Here is a 17627-nt window from a genome sequence, read left to right on the forward strand (position 1 = left end):
GATTTGACATTTATCGTATTATAATTCATGTTTTCATTATTTTTTCTATAGCATTAAGATTAATATTCATTCATTAGAAATAAATGATCATAGAAATTTATTAATTGAACATTATTAACATTTATTTGTAAAACCATTCGTCCAAATTCATTCAATATTTTTCGCGTAAAAAGGACTAACCAATTAGAGCGTTCACCAATAGAATAGTAAGAATGCGATTGGTTATTGAAAAGGACCAATTAAAATCACAGAATGATACGCTCCTTATCCTTTTTATGTAAAAGTTTTATTCATCAACTGTTTACTGTATCAAATATGGCGAAAGACAGAATATAAAATGGTAGATGATAATAAATCTTCTGGAAATCCTTAGAAAATAGAAGAACACCGTAACGATTAGTGTACACACACACACACACACACACACACATTCATGCACGCACGCACGCACGTACGCACGCATGTACATATGTATATACATAAACGCGATATCGAAATGTGAATACTACCAAAGTATGGATGTGTGATATGTGTCAGTATATATATTTACATATATCGACTCATACATACTTTGAAAGTAATCATCATGTAAAGTCATAATAAAAGGGGACTGGTTTTTTTTTTATTCGAATAGTCAATGATAATCAAACGATCATGCATTAGATTTATTACATTTCCATATTTTCAACATAGAACGATTAAAGAGTATTGAGAATAAAATGGATCACGGTGTAGTCCACCTATATAAGTATATGATCATGGGGACTTTCAATGACGTAGGGATGCTATATATTTTTTTACATAGGCCTGCCAGGGGGTCAAGCAAATTGTTGGGGGTTTGGAGATGATGGGCATACAAGATGTTTAGTGATAATCAAATGGTGCAGATAATAAACAATTGAACTAATTTCAAAGAAGTAAAAACGTGTCGGTACGGCAGGTATGCTTGAATCCGATCGAGGATTCATTTCGGATCGGTAAAGGAATATAAGCCTTTCACTTAAAATAGTCTGCTCACATGCGATAGGAATTTTTCGTAAGAAATATTAACGAAACGGGAGTGTTCGACGAGGTTATATACTGAGAAAATTGGGACAATGGTTATTAGGATTAAAATCGTGTTAATAAATTTTATTAATGTACGATCGTCAAACAATTGAAGGAGTTATATTTTACAGTTTACATTCTCCCGAGGAGAAATTGTCTTGGTGATTTTATTGAATTCATTGAGCGCGTATGCGGTGCCCTACCCCGTTGCACTATTTTTACACCTGCACTTTTTATTTACGCGTATTTGTTCTGTTGCATGTTTTAGCCAAATATTTTTGGCTATCTTTATAGTGGGTTACGTAATTTTCGACATGAGTTACTTCGATACGATGGCCGATGAGGAATTAAATAAAACTCTATTGTTTTGCAAGTAGTAAAGCGTCGATACGTTAGTACGGATACGCATTACGCATCGTAACGTTCACGGGGAATTGATTTCTGACGTCGTAACCAACCAAGAACAATATAACGAGAAGTTTTTCATATTTGACGTTTACAAAATAGTTATACAAATGTTTGCGGCACGATAGTGAAAACAAAATTCATTTTTAACTAGTGAAAGTGGTCTTATTTAGACATGCCTATGGAAGATTATTTACTTCAGGTAACATACGCATTTTCATACTTAATAGTAAAATTATTATTCATTGCTAATTCTATTATCTGATCTTATCTACAATATGATGTCATACAAATGCTAATATAAAATGTATAATATATATTTATCTAACATTTTAATATGCGTTCAATAAGACGACAATAAATCTGTTTATTTATCTTTTAATATTTACTTATTTAATGTGTGCTTTGCTTTTGTGTGTATGTGTATATATATATATATATATATATATATATATATATATATATATATATATATATATGTTAGTATGTAGTTCGAAAAAAAAAATATATATATATATAAATCTTGACAGTTTTATGATATTAATGAAATTTATCGATTGTCAATTATATTACACTTAAATATATGAAATATTACAATGTTACAATTATGTAATTGATATGACAACAGTATCATAACAATTTAAAAAATCGTCAAATTTTAATCTATTAATTTTATAATTATATATATGGTGTCCATTGTTATCTTGGATATTTAAAAAGGGAAAACATTTTGAATGATACAAATAAAATGTCAAAATATTTTAGCAGTTGCGTCAGTGCGTAATGTGGCAGTACAAAGGCTTAATAAGTAATAATAACAATGACAGAAGTACTATCCAAAGATTGTGGTGAACGGGGATTGCATCAGGAAAGAGACATGTCAGAATCTTCGCAACATCATTATAGCCATCCTCCACCCGATATTATGCCTAAAGGTCTTGCTATCAATGGTATATTTACTGATGATAATTGAATATATTATCTAATGTATGTATATTTACTGTAATCCAATATATTTAATGTTTTGAACATTTTTACAGGCGTAGGGGGTAGGCTACGTCAACTAGAGGCTCTTTTTATTAGTGGTCCTGTACAAGGGGGACAAGTGGGACATACTTTTTCTATAGAAACACTTATTGATATATTGCTTGTTCTATATGATGAATGTTGCAATTCTTCTTTAAGACGTGAAAAGACTGTCTCAGACTTCATTGAATTTGGTATATATCAAACATTATTTTTAATTAATAAATTTTGTTATAGTACATTTATTATATTGTGTATTTAAAGGATAATTAATTATTTTCTTTTTCTTTGTCTTTTCCTTTTTTTTTTCTTTCCTTTTTCTTTTCTCTTTTTTTTTTTTTTTTTTCTTCTTCTTCTTTTTTATACAGTAAAACCAGTAGCTACTTGTATAAAGAGTCTGCAGTTGGCACGTGAAGATTTTGAGATAGTTAAGGTCATTGGTAGAGGAGCATTTGGAGAAGTATGCGTTGTAAGAATGCGTGGTTCCGATAAAGTGTTTGCAATGAAAATTTTGAATAAGTGGGAAATGTTAAAGCGTGCTGAAACTGCATGTTTTCGAGAAGAAAGAGATGTACTAGTTTATGGTGATCGCAGATGGATCACAAATCTTCATTATGCCTTTCAAGATGACAATAATTTGGTAATTATTATCTTATCAATATGATTTTTATAACAATTAATATTTCTTCACAAATATTTTTTATTTAGTATTTGGTCATGGATTATTATTGTGGCGGAGACCTCTTAACACTGCTAAGTAAATTTGAAGACCGTCTTCCCGAAGATATGGCTCGTTTTTACATAGCAGAGATGGTGCTAGCTATTGGGTCTATACATGACTTACGTTATGTACACCGTGACATTAAACCTGATAACGTTCTATTGGATGCAAATGGCCATATCAGATTAGCTGATTTTGGTTCCTGTTTGCGTTTATTTGAGGATGGCACTGTGCAAAGTAATGTTGCTGTAGGTACACCAGATTATATTTCACCAGAGATATTAAGGGTATGTTTTATATATTTTGTCAATTGTGTTATGTTTGTCTTGACAATTATATTATTTAATAAAATAATACATTCTTTATTTAATTCTTTATACACGTTTAGGCAATGGAAGATGGCCAGGGACAATATGGGCCTGAATGTGATTGGTGGTCATTGGGAGTATGTATGTACGAAATGCTTTATGGAGAAACACCTTTTTATGCTGAATCTCTAGTCGAAACCTATGGAAAGATAATGAACCATAAGGTAAATAAATATATATAATTATCATATTTTTACTATATCATATTTTCTCTATATCAAGTAAAACTAATTGAATTCATTTTCTTATATATATATATATATCTTTTATTATTACAGAATTGTTTTGACTTCCCTACAGACGATATATATGATGTTTCTGAAGAAGCCAAGGATCTGATGCGCAAATTAATTTGTAGTTCTGAATTTAGATTAGGTCAAAATGGAATTGATGATTTTAAGGTACAACATATCCATATGTGTATGTGTCTGTATATGTATTTATCATGGATTTTAATTTGTTTACTTTATAGTTGAACGATAGATCGTATCTATTTATAATATAAATGCATAATTATGTTTATTTTATAGAAACATCCATGGTTTGATGGTGTAAATTGGGACACTCTTAGGGACAGTACTGCACCCTACATTCCTGAAGTTTCTTCACCAACTGACACATCGAACTTTGATGTTGACGATACGGACGTTCGTAGTTCCGATGCTGTTCCTCCAGCAGCAAATTCTGCGCTTTCTGCACTTCACCTCCCATTTGTAGGATTCAGTTTTACCCAAGGAAGGTAAAAAAATAAATTTGATTTGTTTTTCAATTCTGTATATCTTTCAATTATTGTACACCATTCATATTTTTTTTTTTTTTTTTTTTTTTTTTTTTTTTTTTTTTCTTTTTTTATATTACAGTTGTATCTCAGATTTAGGTTGTCTATCTGCATTGAATCAAAAGGATAAACACGTTCAGATGCTTGAGGAAGAAAATTTACAATTAACACAAACAATCGAGGATCTAAAAAATCAAATTGCCGCAAATCATTCCTCACCTGGTATTTCACCTGATTCTAACAATGCAACGAGAAAACTTCAAGATGAAATAAATACTCTTACAAAACGGAATTGTGGTAAGAAACAAAATTCTTTTTTTTTTTTTAATTTTAGAACTATATGAATGTGTATGATGAAGAAAGGTGAAAGCATTTTTTTATTATTATCATCGATTTCATAGAATTAGAGTCACAGTTAAAATCTATGGAGATACCTCGAGAGCTGCGTAATTTAGATAATGGCGATTTAACTAAACTCCGTGAATTGGAAAAATTGGTGCGTTCTCTTCGTTCTGAAAAAGAAGAAGCTATTAAAGATAAGTTAGATGCACAAGAGAAATTAAAGCTTCAAGATAAAGAATTAAAGGATGCTTTAACGCAACGTAAACTTGCGATGGCAGAATATACGGAAGTAACAGATAAATTATCTGAATTAAGACAACATAAACAAAAGTTATCTAGGCAAGTCAGGGACAAAGAAGAAGAATTGGAAGTTGTGATGCAAAAAATTGACAGTTTAAGACACGACATCAGGAAAGCTGAAAAATTACGTAGAGAATTGGAAAACAGAGTGGAGGAAGCAATGGCAGAAACTAGGAAAGAAAGAAAACTTCGAGAGCGTAGCGAGGAATATTGTAGACAAATGCAAGAAGAAACAGAAAAGATCAGACAACGTTCTATGGGAAATGATGCAAGTGCTAATCAGGCTTTAGCTACTCAAGAAATTAACAGACTCAAGGCAGAGGTAGAGAAACTTGAAGTTCAATATAATGAAAATTTGAATCAGCAACAAAGTAGATTTAATCTCGAAATAAGAAGTCTTCAAGAACAATTGCACGAAGGAGAGACAAGAAGAGAATTGTTAGAACGAGAGGTTCAACTTACCAAGGAGAAATTAGATGCGGCAAGATTAGAAAATATTACCGATAGCGAGGAGACGATAAATGAATTGAATAGAAGACACGAGAGAGAGAAAATTATGCTAGTCGAAGAAAATAAAAAGATTTTGCTTGAGCTTAGCACTGTTACCGATAGCGTTAATAGAATACAAGGTGAAAGAAGGCAATTAGAGGAGGAATATGAAGAATTACGAAACAAAAAGGAAGCTATTGCGCAATGGGAAGCTCAAATTACCGAGATTATTCAATGGGTTTCAGATGAGAAAGATGCTAGAGGATATTTACAGGTTCATATTTTATATGTAATAATCTATAAAAAAATATATGTATATATATATATATATATATATATATATATATATATATCACATATATTCATAAATTTTAGGCTTTGGCGACAAAGATGACGGAGGAATTGGAATTTTTAAAACATTCTGGTGGTGTAACGGGAGTAGGAGGTGGTTCTACCATGGCGGATAAGAATTGGCGTAATCGTAGATCGCAGAAACTCGATAAAATGGAACTATTAAATTTACAAAGCTCTTTGCAGAGTGAAATTCAAGCAAAACAAGCGATTTCTGAAGAATTAACAAAAACTCGATCAGAATTAATTGCTGTGCAAAAGTAAGTTTTTTCATATTATATAATTTATATAATTTATATAATTTTTCATATTATATAATTTATATAATTTATATTGTTATAAGTGCAATTCTAAAATTTACATTGGAATACAAATAATTCGTTTAATTCATAAATATTATTAATTTTATCTATAGAGAGTTAAAAGACTTTAGACAAAGATTTGATTCGATGTCCCACGAAATGAAGCGGAAAGAAATGCAGATTAAAGAATTACAAACGCGGCTTGATACTGGCGATGGCTGTAAGTACACTTCCATTCATAATGCTACCAATAAAAGTTATACGAAAGTTTCTTATTTAAATTATTATGGAGATATTATATCTGCAGTTGTTATACAAGCTGCTGTCATACATGTCACATATGTATTTTATAAATGTTTCTGTCCTGTCTATAATTCATTTAGACATTAACTTGATGATGATATTTTGTTTTGTATTTCTAATGCAACAAATAGCCCCCCAAAGAAATTATTTATTTTTGAAAGATTTATTATGTTATAATTATCCCAGATTTAAAAATGAATAAGATTTGGACAGCTTAAAAGAGCTTTAAGAGGGTGACTAAATCCTTCTTACTTTGATCATTACATTTTTATTAAATGATTCTCTGACATAAAAAAAAAAAAAAAAAAAAAAAAAAAGTTAAAAAAAATGAAAAAAAAATTCAAAAAAATAAAAATAAAAAACTAAAGATGATGAATTTTAGTTGAGGACGCATTTATATATAATATTCTAAGAACTATTTAAAAAATACAGAAAAGAAAGCACATGATCTTATATGAGTAATAACAGTCATATAGTTTTTACACGCGACACACATATGCTGCATTACAATAAATTATAGAATATATTATTTATATATATATATTGTTTGTTAATACAAACAATCGTAGGTAATGTGTGATAATACATAAAATGATAAGTGGTCAAAAATGTATTAGTCAAACTTGTGCTTTATAAATTACATTCTTGATAGAAAGCTTTCTAGACAATTAAAAATTTTCCAATATATTGCAAAAATATTAAGTGATTATAAATTGGTATAGTTTTATAATATAGCATTTATTTAAAAGTAGTATATGATGCTTTTTATAACATTTTAAAGAAAATTCAAAATTGTATTTAATAATATATTGTTTCCCAATAAAGCGCACGATCCACATTTAAATATATGTACTTGTTTATTGTTCATTTTTGATCAATGTTTGATAAAAAAAATACTTTTAAACTGAATCTCGATAAACATTAAATATAGATTAGAAATTATTAATATATCAATTTCCGAATTTAGATTTTAATAATATTTAATATAGAACACAATATAAAAACTTTTTTTTTTTTTAAATAGTCTATATTAATTACTAACATTATATCTTATATAATAAAATTTACAAATCATATTTTTACTAATAATATTTGAAACAATATATGACATAAAAAATTTTATGGGGATTACAATTTACAAGTATTAACAATTATTATTATTATCAGTATCATTATCAATATTATAATTGTTACTAGAAAGAAGAGCTAATATAGTTACACAGAGTTTATAATGTAAATAGGTATATACTATATATGTATAAATCCTATAATGTTAAAGAGAAATAATCTTGTATTTATTTTACATATGTATATATTATATTAAAATGTAATTAATTGATTATCTATAAGTAATTATATACGTTTGTAGAATACAAAAGATAGATTAACATTGTATGTTTATTATTATATGTGTATATAGTATTTAAATCTAAAAAAATGACGTCAATAGTGTTTTATTGTTTATATCGTTTCATAAGATCGTTTTACTATAGAATAGATATGTTCTATAACAGAATTATATGTATATATGTTTATTTATTTATTTATTTATTTATTTATTTATTTATTTATTTATTTATTTATTTAATATACAAGTACTTCTTTAATTTTGGAAACAGAAGGCACTTACGCACTTTGTTCCAATATGCTATATCATTAGAATACTACACATGATATTCTATACATTATATACATAATTTTATTTGTATAAGAATATCATGTAAAAAAATTATCTTATGTGTGATACATCTAAGTATAATAATCAGGTTTCATTGATAAGCTAGTTGGAAGAATGATAAAATAAAATGTTTGTTAAAAGTTTCGAAAAGATGTTGCGAAAAGAATTGGGTACAGTTCATTTACATATATATTCGATATCAATATGTGAAGTATCAATTTTAAAGATCATTATTACTGGGATAATATATATGTGTCCAGCATAGTAATTTAGTTCTTCGGTACGGTATGCAATTCTGATTTCTAGACTACAAAGTGCCCCTGTTTATTGGCGTAACGAGCTGCGTGTGGGGCCTCTTGTTGCTCATCTTCAAACTGTATTTGTGACAGCTGTGCTATCCAGCAATACGTCAAGCAAATCGTCAAACATCGTTAGCACCAAACCCCAACGCATCATCGTGCACCAGCCGTCATCACCCCTACCAGTAATGCGTGCTCCCCGCATCACAACATGTCGCTTATTAACTAGATTCGTTCCCGTCAACACGTACATCAGTCAGAATGCCGTTACCATCGTTCCGCCGCCCGGTAAATTATGTGGCAGCAGACGCGCGATTTTGATTGATTGACATATTGAGTTGCTGATTTTATAGCACAGTGCTGTGTTTTTTGAAGGTGTCTTAAAGTAATTATTTAGCTTTTTATAAGGACAAGGGAAGACAATTTTTAATGCGCTTAAAGAAACTATCTTCTTTGAAGTTACATATAAGTTTTGTTATTAATTCTTATATGTTGTTTATCATTCATCTATTTTGATAATGTTTATATAGTAACAAAGCATAGCTCTGTGCTTTTTAACAAATTATGTATTAGCTGAATAATGTGTTTTTATGTGTGATGTCATTATTTTCAAAAAATAATGAATGGCAATAGTGATCTTCCACTGTTCTTAGGTGGGGGTTGGATTTTATTAGGCTTGAATATTCTTAGTACTAGTCAATCGTTTGATTTTCTAAAATAAACATTAACAGGTATGTTTTTTGTGTGTTTTTTAGACTGTTTGCTCGGGTGGTTTTGGTTGATATACTATATTATTATCCTTACCTTCACTGATGCATATTATTATATGTAATCCTATAAACGTGTCACATAAACATAATAATCATTGTTTTAACAGAACTTGTGTGATGGAATGGTTTAATTGAAAGTATCACTGGAAGATGTTATGAAAAATTAAGTAACTTAATAACTTTATGAGTTACAATATAATTTCTTATACTTTTTATAATTTGAATAGTCCATAATCTTTATTATGTTTATTATATTGAATAGAAATTTTTTTTATATACTTGTAACAATTTTAGATAATGATCAAAGTAATTATATAAATATATATATATTTTTTTTAATGTCATTTGAGAATAATTAGTTTTATATAAAAAAAAATGATAAATTACTTTCCTATTATATACAATGAGAATTATTTAATTTATAATACAGGCAAATTAACATAAAATATGTAATTTAAAATTGTTTCAGTTTTAGAACGTCCTACATCACAAATGTCTTACTTGGAACACTTTTTGAAAGAAACAGCAAGTAGTACTCGTCATGGCAGTGCAGACAGTGTAGAAGGTGACATAGAAGACAACCGTGCCCCAAGTATTACTAGTAGTAAAAGTAATTTATCTGAATTTAGCATTGTAAGTATCTATGTGTATTCAAATCTATATTTTTATTTTATATTTATATATATATATATCTATATTTATATATGTATATATATATGTATATAGAAAGATATTACATGTAAATGTTTTCTTTTTTTTTTTTTTTTTTTTTCCTCCAGGATCCTACATCACCATTGTCACATGAACTTTTGAATAAATCATCGACTTCTCATGGTCAAGTTAATTTACAACCAAAGCCTAAATCTCACCAATTTCTGGTGAGAACATTCTCAGCTCCCACTAAGTGTAATCATTGTACTTCATTGATGGTTGGTTTAACGAGACAGGGAGTTGTATGCGAAGTCTGTGGCTTTGCTTGTCATATGCCTTGTTGTGATAAAGTTCCACCTATGTGTCCCGTTCCTCATGATCAAAGTATTTATTATCAATTAATGAATATTATATAAATTGATTATAATAATATCTGATATTTATATTAATTTAATCTATTGTAGCAAAGCGTCCACTGGGTATCGATCCTACTAGAGGGATTGGTACTGCATACGAAGGATATGTTAAAGTGCCAAAAATGGGAGGAGTAAAAAAAGGTTGGGTGAGACAATTTGTGGTAGTCTGCGATTTTAAGTTATTTCTGTATGATATTTCACCCGATCGCAATGCTTTGCCGTCTGTATATGTATCGCAAGTTCTGGATATGCGAGATGAAGAATTTAGCGTTAGTTCTGTTCGTGATTCAGATGTTATACATGCCACAAAAAAAGATATTCCATGTATATTCAGAGTAAGCTTTTATCAATATTTATTCTTATTACAATTGCATGTTCAATTAAAAAAAAAAGAAAAAGAAAAAAAAATGTCTTTTTGTTTAGATTACAACATCATTATTAGAACCACCTGGATTAAAAAACCATACGCTGATGCTTGCAGATACTGAAAGTGAAAAAACGAAATGGGTAGTAGCATTAAGTGAGCTTCATAGAATCTTAAAAAGGAACAATCTTCCCAATACGACGGTATAATAGAAAGTAACTTTTTTCTTAAAAAAAGTATATGATAATCAATATTCTTATCAAGTGTTTATTCTTTTTTTGTTTCATAGATTTTTAGAGCGAAAGAATTATTAGATAATACATTGTCTCTTATTAAGAATGTAATGTCAGGAGCCATCATTGATCCAGATCGTCTAGTCATTGGCACAGAGGAAGGCCTCTTCTGTTTAGATTTAGATCGTAGTGGTAAGTTAAATATGAATGAATATATTAATTATAAACGTACATATTTTTATAATATACCGAATAATGTTTACAGAAATAGCAAGGGTTGGTGAGGGTAAAAAAATATATCTCCTTGAATATGTAACCGAAGAACAGCTTATTGTAGTGCTTAGTGGAAAACAACGTCACGTCAGGTTGGTGCCAGTACGTGCATTAGATGGAGATGAGGTTGAATGGATTAAAGTAGCTGAAACGAAAGGATGTATAACACTAACGACGGGCGTAGTACGTCGTAATCCACTCACGTACTGTTTGTGTGTTGCTATGAAAAAGCAGGTAAATTTTTTGATGTACACAATAATTTCTACATAATTTAATATCTATCTAATATATCTTAAATTTTAGAATTCTTCTCAAGTTATCATTTATGAGATAACACGTACAAAAGCAAGACATAAACGTATTCGTGAATTAATGTTACCATGTCACGCACAAACTTTACAAGTTCTTTCTGAAGGACGTCTTTGCGTTGGATATCCTTCTGGCTTTACTATCTACAGCATCTTAGGAGACCATCACCCTATATGTGAGATCATAGAAAAAAAAAAAAAAAAATATTTATATTCATTATTTATACTTTTTAATACTCAATTAATATTTTATAATTTATATTTTTTAGCATTGGTCCATCCGGAGAATACACTTTTAGGTTTTCTAACATATAGTGCTGTAGATGCATTACGCTGTATCGAATTAACACGTGGAGAATTTTTGTTGGTCTTCCATACACTAGCAGTATATGTTGACAGTCAGGGTAGAAAAAGTAGAGATCGAGAAATAATGTATCCAGCTGTTCCTACAGCAGTCAGTGAGTGCATTTTCGTTTTCATTCATGTTTACAAAATCTTTAATAAACCTATATAATATAATGTTATATAATATAATATAATATACTTCAGGTTATTGCGAGGGATATTTATTAGTGTATAGCGAAACTCACATTGATGTATTTGATTGTACAACAGGAGATTGGTTACAAACGCTCAATGTGAAAAGGGCACAGCCCTTAAATATCTCCGGTTCTTTAACATCTTGCATTATCAATGATATGCCACACGTTATTTATCTCAGCAATTTACATCAACGTAAATCTCTAATTATATCAATAATAATAATAATAATAATCTAATATTATTGTAATGATATTTCTGATTTTCTAAGTAATTGTTTTCGTTTAACAGGAGAATTATTAAATTTGACGCCATTAGATGCAAATGGTAGGCAGATGACAAGACCTAGAAGAAGATTTTCATTGAGAGAAGGAAATAGAGCTGTTCGTCCTACCGATAGACGTTCGAAGATGATATCTGCTCCTACAAATTTTAATCATATTAGTCATATGGGACCAGGTAATGGTATACAGGTAAGTAATCAAGTTAACGATCTTTCCATTTGCTTTGCAATAATCCATTCTCATTAATATACATTTAATATACTACATCTGTTTTATATATAGATTCAGCGTTTATTAGATCTACCAACGACACTTGAAACAGCTGATCAACAACATTCTGCCCATCATAGTAGCGCTCATATACATGGCAGTCAACAACGAGTAAGAATAATATAATGGAAAAAAAGATAAAGCATATCCAATATCATACATTTACATGTTTTATTTTATTTTTACAGTTATACGGCTCTACTTTACAAACACCAAGTAAACCGGCTCCATTGCCACCTAGGCATCCACCTTCTGATACACGACGATTAAGTTCTCACATGACACGAAATTCTGGTTATTCACCCCATAACGGTATAAACAAAATTTTGTAAAATTTTCAAATTAATTATTGACATAATTTTTTGATCTGTTATTTTTTTATAGGTTCAACATCATCGCGTAGAGGTCCCGCTCCACCACGTCCTACTGCTACTCCACCTTCTCTACCACGTACACCGGTCGATCAAGTTGATACAGAATCTATACATTTACGTTCGCACACTCCGCTCTCTTTGGGCAGTATTGCATCTTTACATGATAAAGTACGTACTTATTTTATTTTCATTTATAAACGTCCAAGAATTAAATACATTTTTATAATTTATTTTTTTTCTAGGATCATCCGTCTGGTGGAAGTCCTAGACATTCAATTGCTTCTAACAATAGTTCGAATCCATCAACACCTCCGAGTCCTGCTCATGATCATGGGTCATCATCGTACGATTCTTAAACAGATTTAAACATTGAAAAAAAAAATTACTTGTTATAAGATGATTCGGGGTGTGTATATCCTCATGTATACACTACCTAAGAGATAAGTTATTGATATTCACAATATCTTTTTATAAGAAGCAGTACTCGCATTTGATCTTTTCATTGGAAAGTTATTGCAGTTTTCTTAATACACTAGTGCAATAAATTTTATTCAATTATTATAATAAGAATATTAGAACAAGGAAAAAAGCTTTATAAACTTACTTATTGATACATTCGATAGATTTGAGTTCTAACTCAACCATTATTCCAGATCCAAATAGAAAGATAATTAATATTCTAAGTGAACTGTAATAACTTTCTGTTATTCGAGAAATTGTGTAATAAGTTATACTTAATGAAAGAAGAAGAAGAAGAAGAAAAAAAAAAGAACACATTATTATTATATGACAGTAAATTATTGTACATAATTTATGCATTTGAGAGGATCGTCAAGTCGACTTTGCGATGCCATAATTTTATTGGAGTTAGTAGGTATCGTAATATATAATCCGATATACGAAGTCTTCGTTTAATTTTAGTTTCAAATATTTAGTATATATTATACTTCGGTTTTTTTTTTTTATTATTTTTTTTTTTAATTTTCTATTCACTACCGTCAAGCGAGAGTGTGATTTTTTTACATTAACGAAATTCGAAATCTCAGTCAAATTATGTAGCAATAACGAAAAAAAAAAAAAAAACAATCTACTTAATCTATCATACCTAATTCAGAGCCTAGGTATACAAGTATAGTTTCAAGTAAATTGTATACTTAATCATTATTAGTAACAAAAGAAATTTGACGGGTATGAATCCATTTTGATGCCTTATGACTGAATACTTTCTATCTTGTCATAAAGCAGTAAGGTGCGTCACATTATTCAAATATGTGAATAGTAGAATATAATCGTGCAATTAATTGGAAAAAATTACTAATGGTAATGACAATTATTCAAAAAGAGAACGATGTTTTGTTTGAGCCACAAATAGAAGTGTTGTTTAATTTTTTATTTTTTATTTTTTTTTTTTTTTTTTTTTTTTTAAACAAAAACACATTAAATATCAACGAGTCAATGACTTTTATTTACAATTGTCTGAAGTTATTTTTTTTTTTTTTTTTTTTTTTTTTTTTTTTTAACGTTGCGATTACTATTACAATTTTTTGAAGTCAAGAATTATTATATAGAAAAAAAAAAGTAATTGCAGAATATATATATATATAACGCTATGTAACATGAGTTACATAATAAAACACAAAGCATTTTTATGTAATGCATAATATTATTTATCATTTGATCGACGATTAAGATCAGAATACAAATTTATTGTAATATCGCTATATTTTGTTTATTTGACAGATAACTTGTAATTGTCCTATTAGAAAGTGTTCTTCGATAACTATAATGCCTTATATTTATATATTAATTTTAACATATAAATGATCTTGCACGATCATTAATTTCCATAAATATCAATTTTTGACTGTTATAAGATCAAACGAAACATAATGAAATTGTGCGATAGATGAGGAATACAGTTGCACTTTTTAAGTGTTTCAAACACACAGAACATACATTTTTCGATGTATATACATTCATTACACTTTTTAATCAACAAAATGCGAGCATAGTGACAAAAATGTATGTCTCAGGATTTTCGCCAACCGATCGAAGAACAAAACAATATCTCGTATTCTCTTAGAGAAAATCGACTGAAATTGATAATTAAACGAACTATGAATTTTTTTTTTTTTTTGTGAACACTAAGTTGAAGTTGAAAAATATGGTACTTGTGACACGACCAAAGATCAAGAACCAACAGTGCCAGTTTAGTAATATCGCCTATAGTTTCACAAGTTTTTAATATTTGTATTTTCGGAGTGATAAGTATAATCATATTGAATCGTAATTTTGAAACTTAACTTTGATATTTATTTCAAAGCTGTAATTATCGTTTGAACATTTGTGAAGTGTTTTATAGATTTTCATAAAATATTGATGAAATAACATCTTCGTCGTACATCAACATTTGGGAAATTAATGTTTGATCGTTAATATTATTTGCAAATTTTCAATTTCATTAGGAATATTTTTTCGATCATATTCAAACTCATTCTCAACTCATTCTTATAATTGTAGAAAAAGAAAATATATTATATACGAAAAAAAAAAATATATATATATATATATATAAATATATCAATTATAATATGTTTAAACATGATAATATTAAAAAGATAGAACAAAATGAAAGGAATGGTAGGAAGTAGTGACATACGGTTTTTGTCATCAGAAATATAATAGTGCAAACACTGTCCATAATAACATGAATTGAAAATAAGAACATATTCTAGAAATATTTCAGAAATATGATCAAAGCATAATTAAAAATTAAAAATCATGTGTGTATTAATGTACTTACCAATGAAATTTTATGATTTATTTTATCTTTTTATCAATGTTGCATATAAGATTTCTGAAATCCAAAAGGTGGCTAAATATTATTTTTCATTTATTGAAGTTTTTATAATAATTTCATATTATAGAGACACATGCACGAAATAATTACTTCTGTGTATAGAATTAATTTTATACGTTTGTAAATATTGGAACTTTGTCTCTTCTTATTGCATATTTATATAACAAAAATTACAAAGAACATTGATGCTGACGTAATCATTTATAAAATTTATTATTTAATATATTACAACTTTAGACGCAACTTATATTTTTCAAAGAAAAATTTATTGCGCGCAAATTTATTTTCCATACTAAAATAAGATAATTAATTACACGTATAAAGTTCATCCAGCGATATTATCAACAAATAATTTTTCTTTGTTCAGCAAAACAAGTAATAAGTTTAATCTTTTTTTTTCTCAAATTATAGAGACAAACAACTATTCTGTTAATATTTTGCCAATGTACTGCAAATGACCTGAATTTATTATGCAACACTTTTGTGCATCTAGTTTAGCGCGCCTTTTTATTACATATATATATTATATATTATAAACTTATTTATATAACGCTTGTGCATTGTTTAAAATATTTATTAAAAATATTACAATTAATAATTATTTACGTCTTATATAACTGAAAATATGTATTTTGTTGTAAATTATGAAGAATAAGCTATTATGCTAAAAGAAGAGACCAAACTTTATACATTAAGATTTCGTCATTAATGAAGGTCAGTTTGTAGATTTTGTAGTATTTATATTATTTACACACCTTACCTTTTTGTCTCATTCAGATTTGTCTGTAGACAAAGAGGAAAAATCTGCTAATGTTTTTCATTACATTTACTGAAAAAGTAATATGATTTTATCGTGTACAACTGTATTAATAAATTTTAAAGCTTGTATCAATTGCATTCTTTTTATTTTTTTTTTTTTTTTTATATGTTATAAGCTTATGTAAATTATGTGTGGTGTTCTTTTTATATGTATATTATAGTTCTTTCATATATCTATCACAGACTACACCGTATATTTTCTAACTGCTTTAAAAAATGTGTAAAAGTATAGAACCAAGTCTTTTTGTGTAGGTTCTTGTAACATTACTTTTTTATATTATTATTAAGTGAATAAGGTAGCACAACCGAGGAATTTTTTCATTTGACATATGTTTCTCGTTTACAGGCGAAGTGGACGTTACGCTTTTAATATAATTGACATTTCTATTACACAATTTCGTTTACACAATGTAATGTTACATAAACCGTACTAATTTAACAAAACGTACTAATTTACTGCGAAAAATGCTGACAATGAATAACAAATATACAAAATACAGAATAAATATAAAGAAAATTTTTCAATGAAATATTTAATTACAACTCTTTCACTATTTATATAAAGATTTAGGCGAGCCTACTATTTACTTATAGTTTTTATATACTTTTTCCCATGTTAATGTTTGTATTATGAAATCTTTCTTACAACTTCAGGAGTATACAGATGATTAATAATAATAAATACTTTTCATATAATCATATATATGAAATATTTGCAAGCAAAAAAAAAAATGATTTTCAATAATATAATATTTTCCTGCAAATACATACATATATTCGCATACGAAATCAATTTTCATGTTGGCAAGTTTCATATGATTCATTAAACTATAATCTATTAAATTTACTGTGTGCACAAGATAAAGATGTCGTGTGTACGCACACACGGCACGCACGCACGCACGCACGCACGCATGTATGTATGAACTTATGTTATGCACTATTTATAACTCTTTTTATTCTATTTAAAGAAGATAATTTTAATGGAGAATTTACTTATAAGATACGTATATAATATAAATATGCCTTGAAACTCAATTAATTCATGAAACTTTC

At 28.3% G+C, this 17627-nt stretch overlaps 1 protein-coding gene across 4 annotated transcripts; it reads left to right on the plus strand.

The window, feature by feature from the left end:
• The first annotated feature begins 671 nt into the window (after positions 1 to 671).
• On the plus strand, positions 672 to 16644 carry LOC124956684 (serine/threonine-protein kinase Genghis Khan). Of its 4 annotated transcripts, XM_047512833.1 has the most exons (27): positions 672 to 1654; positions 2218 to 2402; positions 2493 to 2672; positions 2847 to 3118; positions 3187 to 3486; positions 3588 to 3731; positions 3846 to 3968; positions 4098 to 4306; positions 4428 to 4642; positions 4747 to 5750; positions 5852 to 6087; positions 6243 to 6349; positions 8500 to 8697; positions 9649 to 9812; positions 9959 to 10214; positions 10295 to 10581; positions 10670 to 10813; positions 10900 to 11035; positions 11109 to 11350; positions 11420 to 11600; positions 11694 to 11882; positions 11974 to 12159; positions 12256 to 12437; positions 12531 to 12629; positions 12707 to 12830; positions 12903 to 13060; positions 13135 to 16644. In XM_047512833.1, exons 2-27 carry the CDS (start codon positions 2273 to 2275, stop codon positions 13246 to 13248), a joined length of 5580 nt encoding a protein of 1859 aa, XP_047368789.1. In that variant the 5' UTR covers positions 672 to 1654; positions 2218 to 2272; the 3' UTR covers positions 13249 to 16644. The 4 variants fall into 4 exon arrangements, with proteins under 4 accessions (XP_047368789.1, XP_047368788.1, XP_047368787.1 ...); XM_047512832.1 differs by lacking the exon at positions 8500 to 8697 and having other exon boundaries at positions 675 to 1654; positions 2218 to 2387; XM_047512831.1 differs by lacking the exon at positions 8500 to 8697 and having other exon boundaries at positions 675 to 1654; positions 2221 to 2402.
• The last annotated feature ends 983 nt before the right edge of the window (positions 16645 to 17627 follow it).

This window comes from Vespa velutina, chromosome 23, assembly GCF_912470025.1.
Source record: "Vespa velutina chromosome 23, iVesVel2.1, whole genome shotgun sequence".
NCBI lineage: Eukaryota > Metazoa > Arthropoda > Insecta > Hymenoptera > Vespidae > Vespa > Vespa velutina.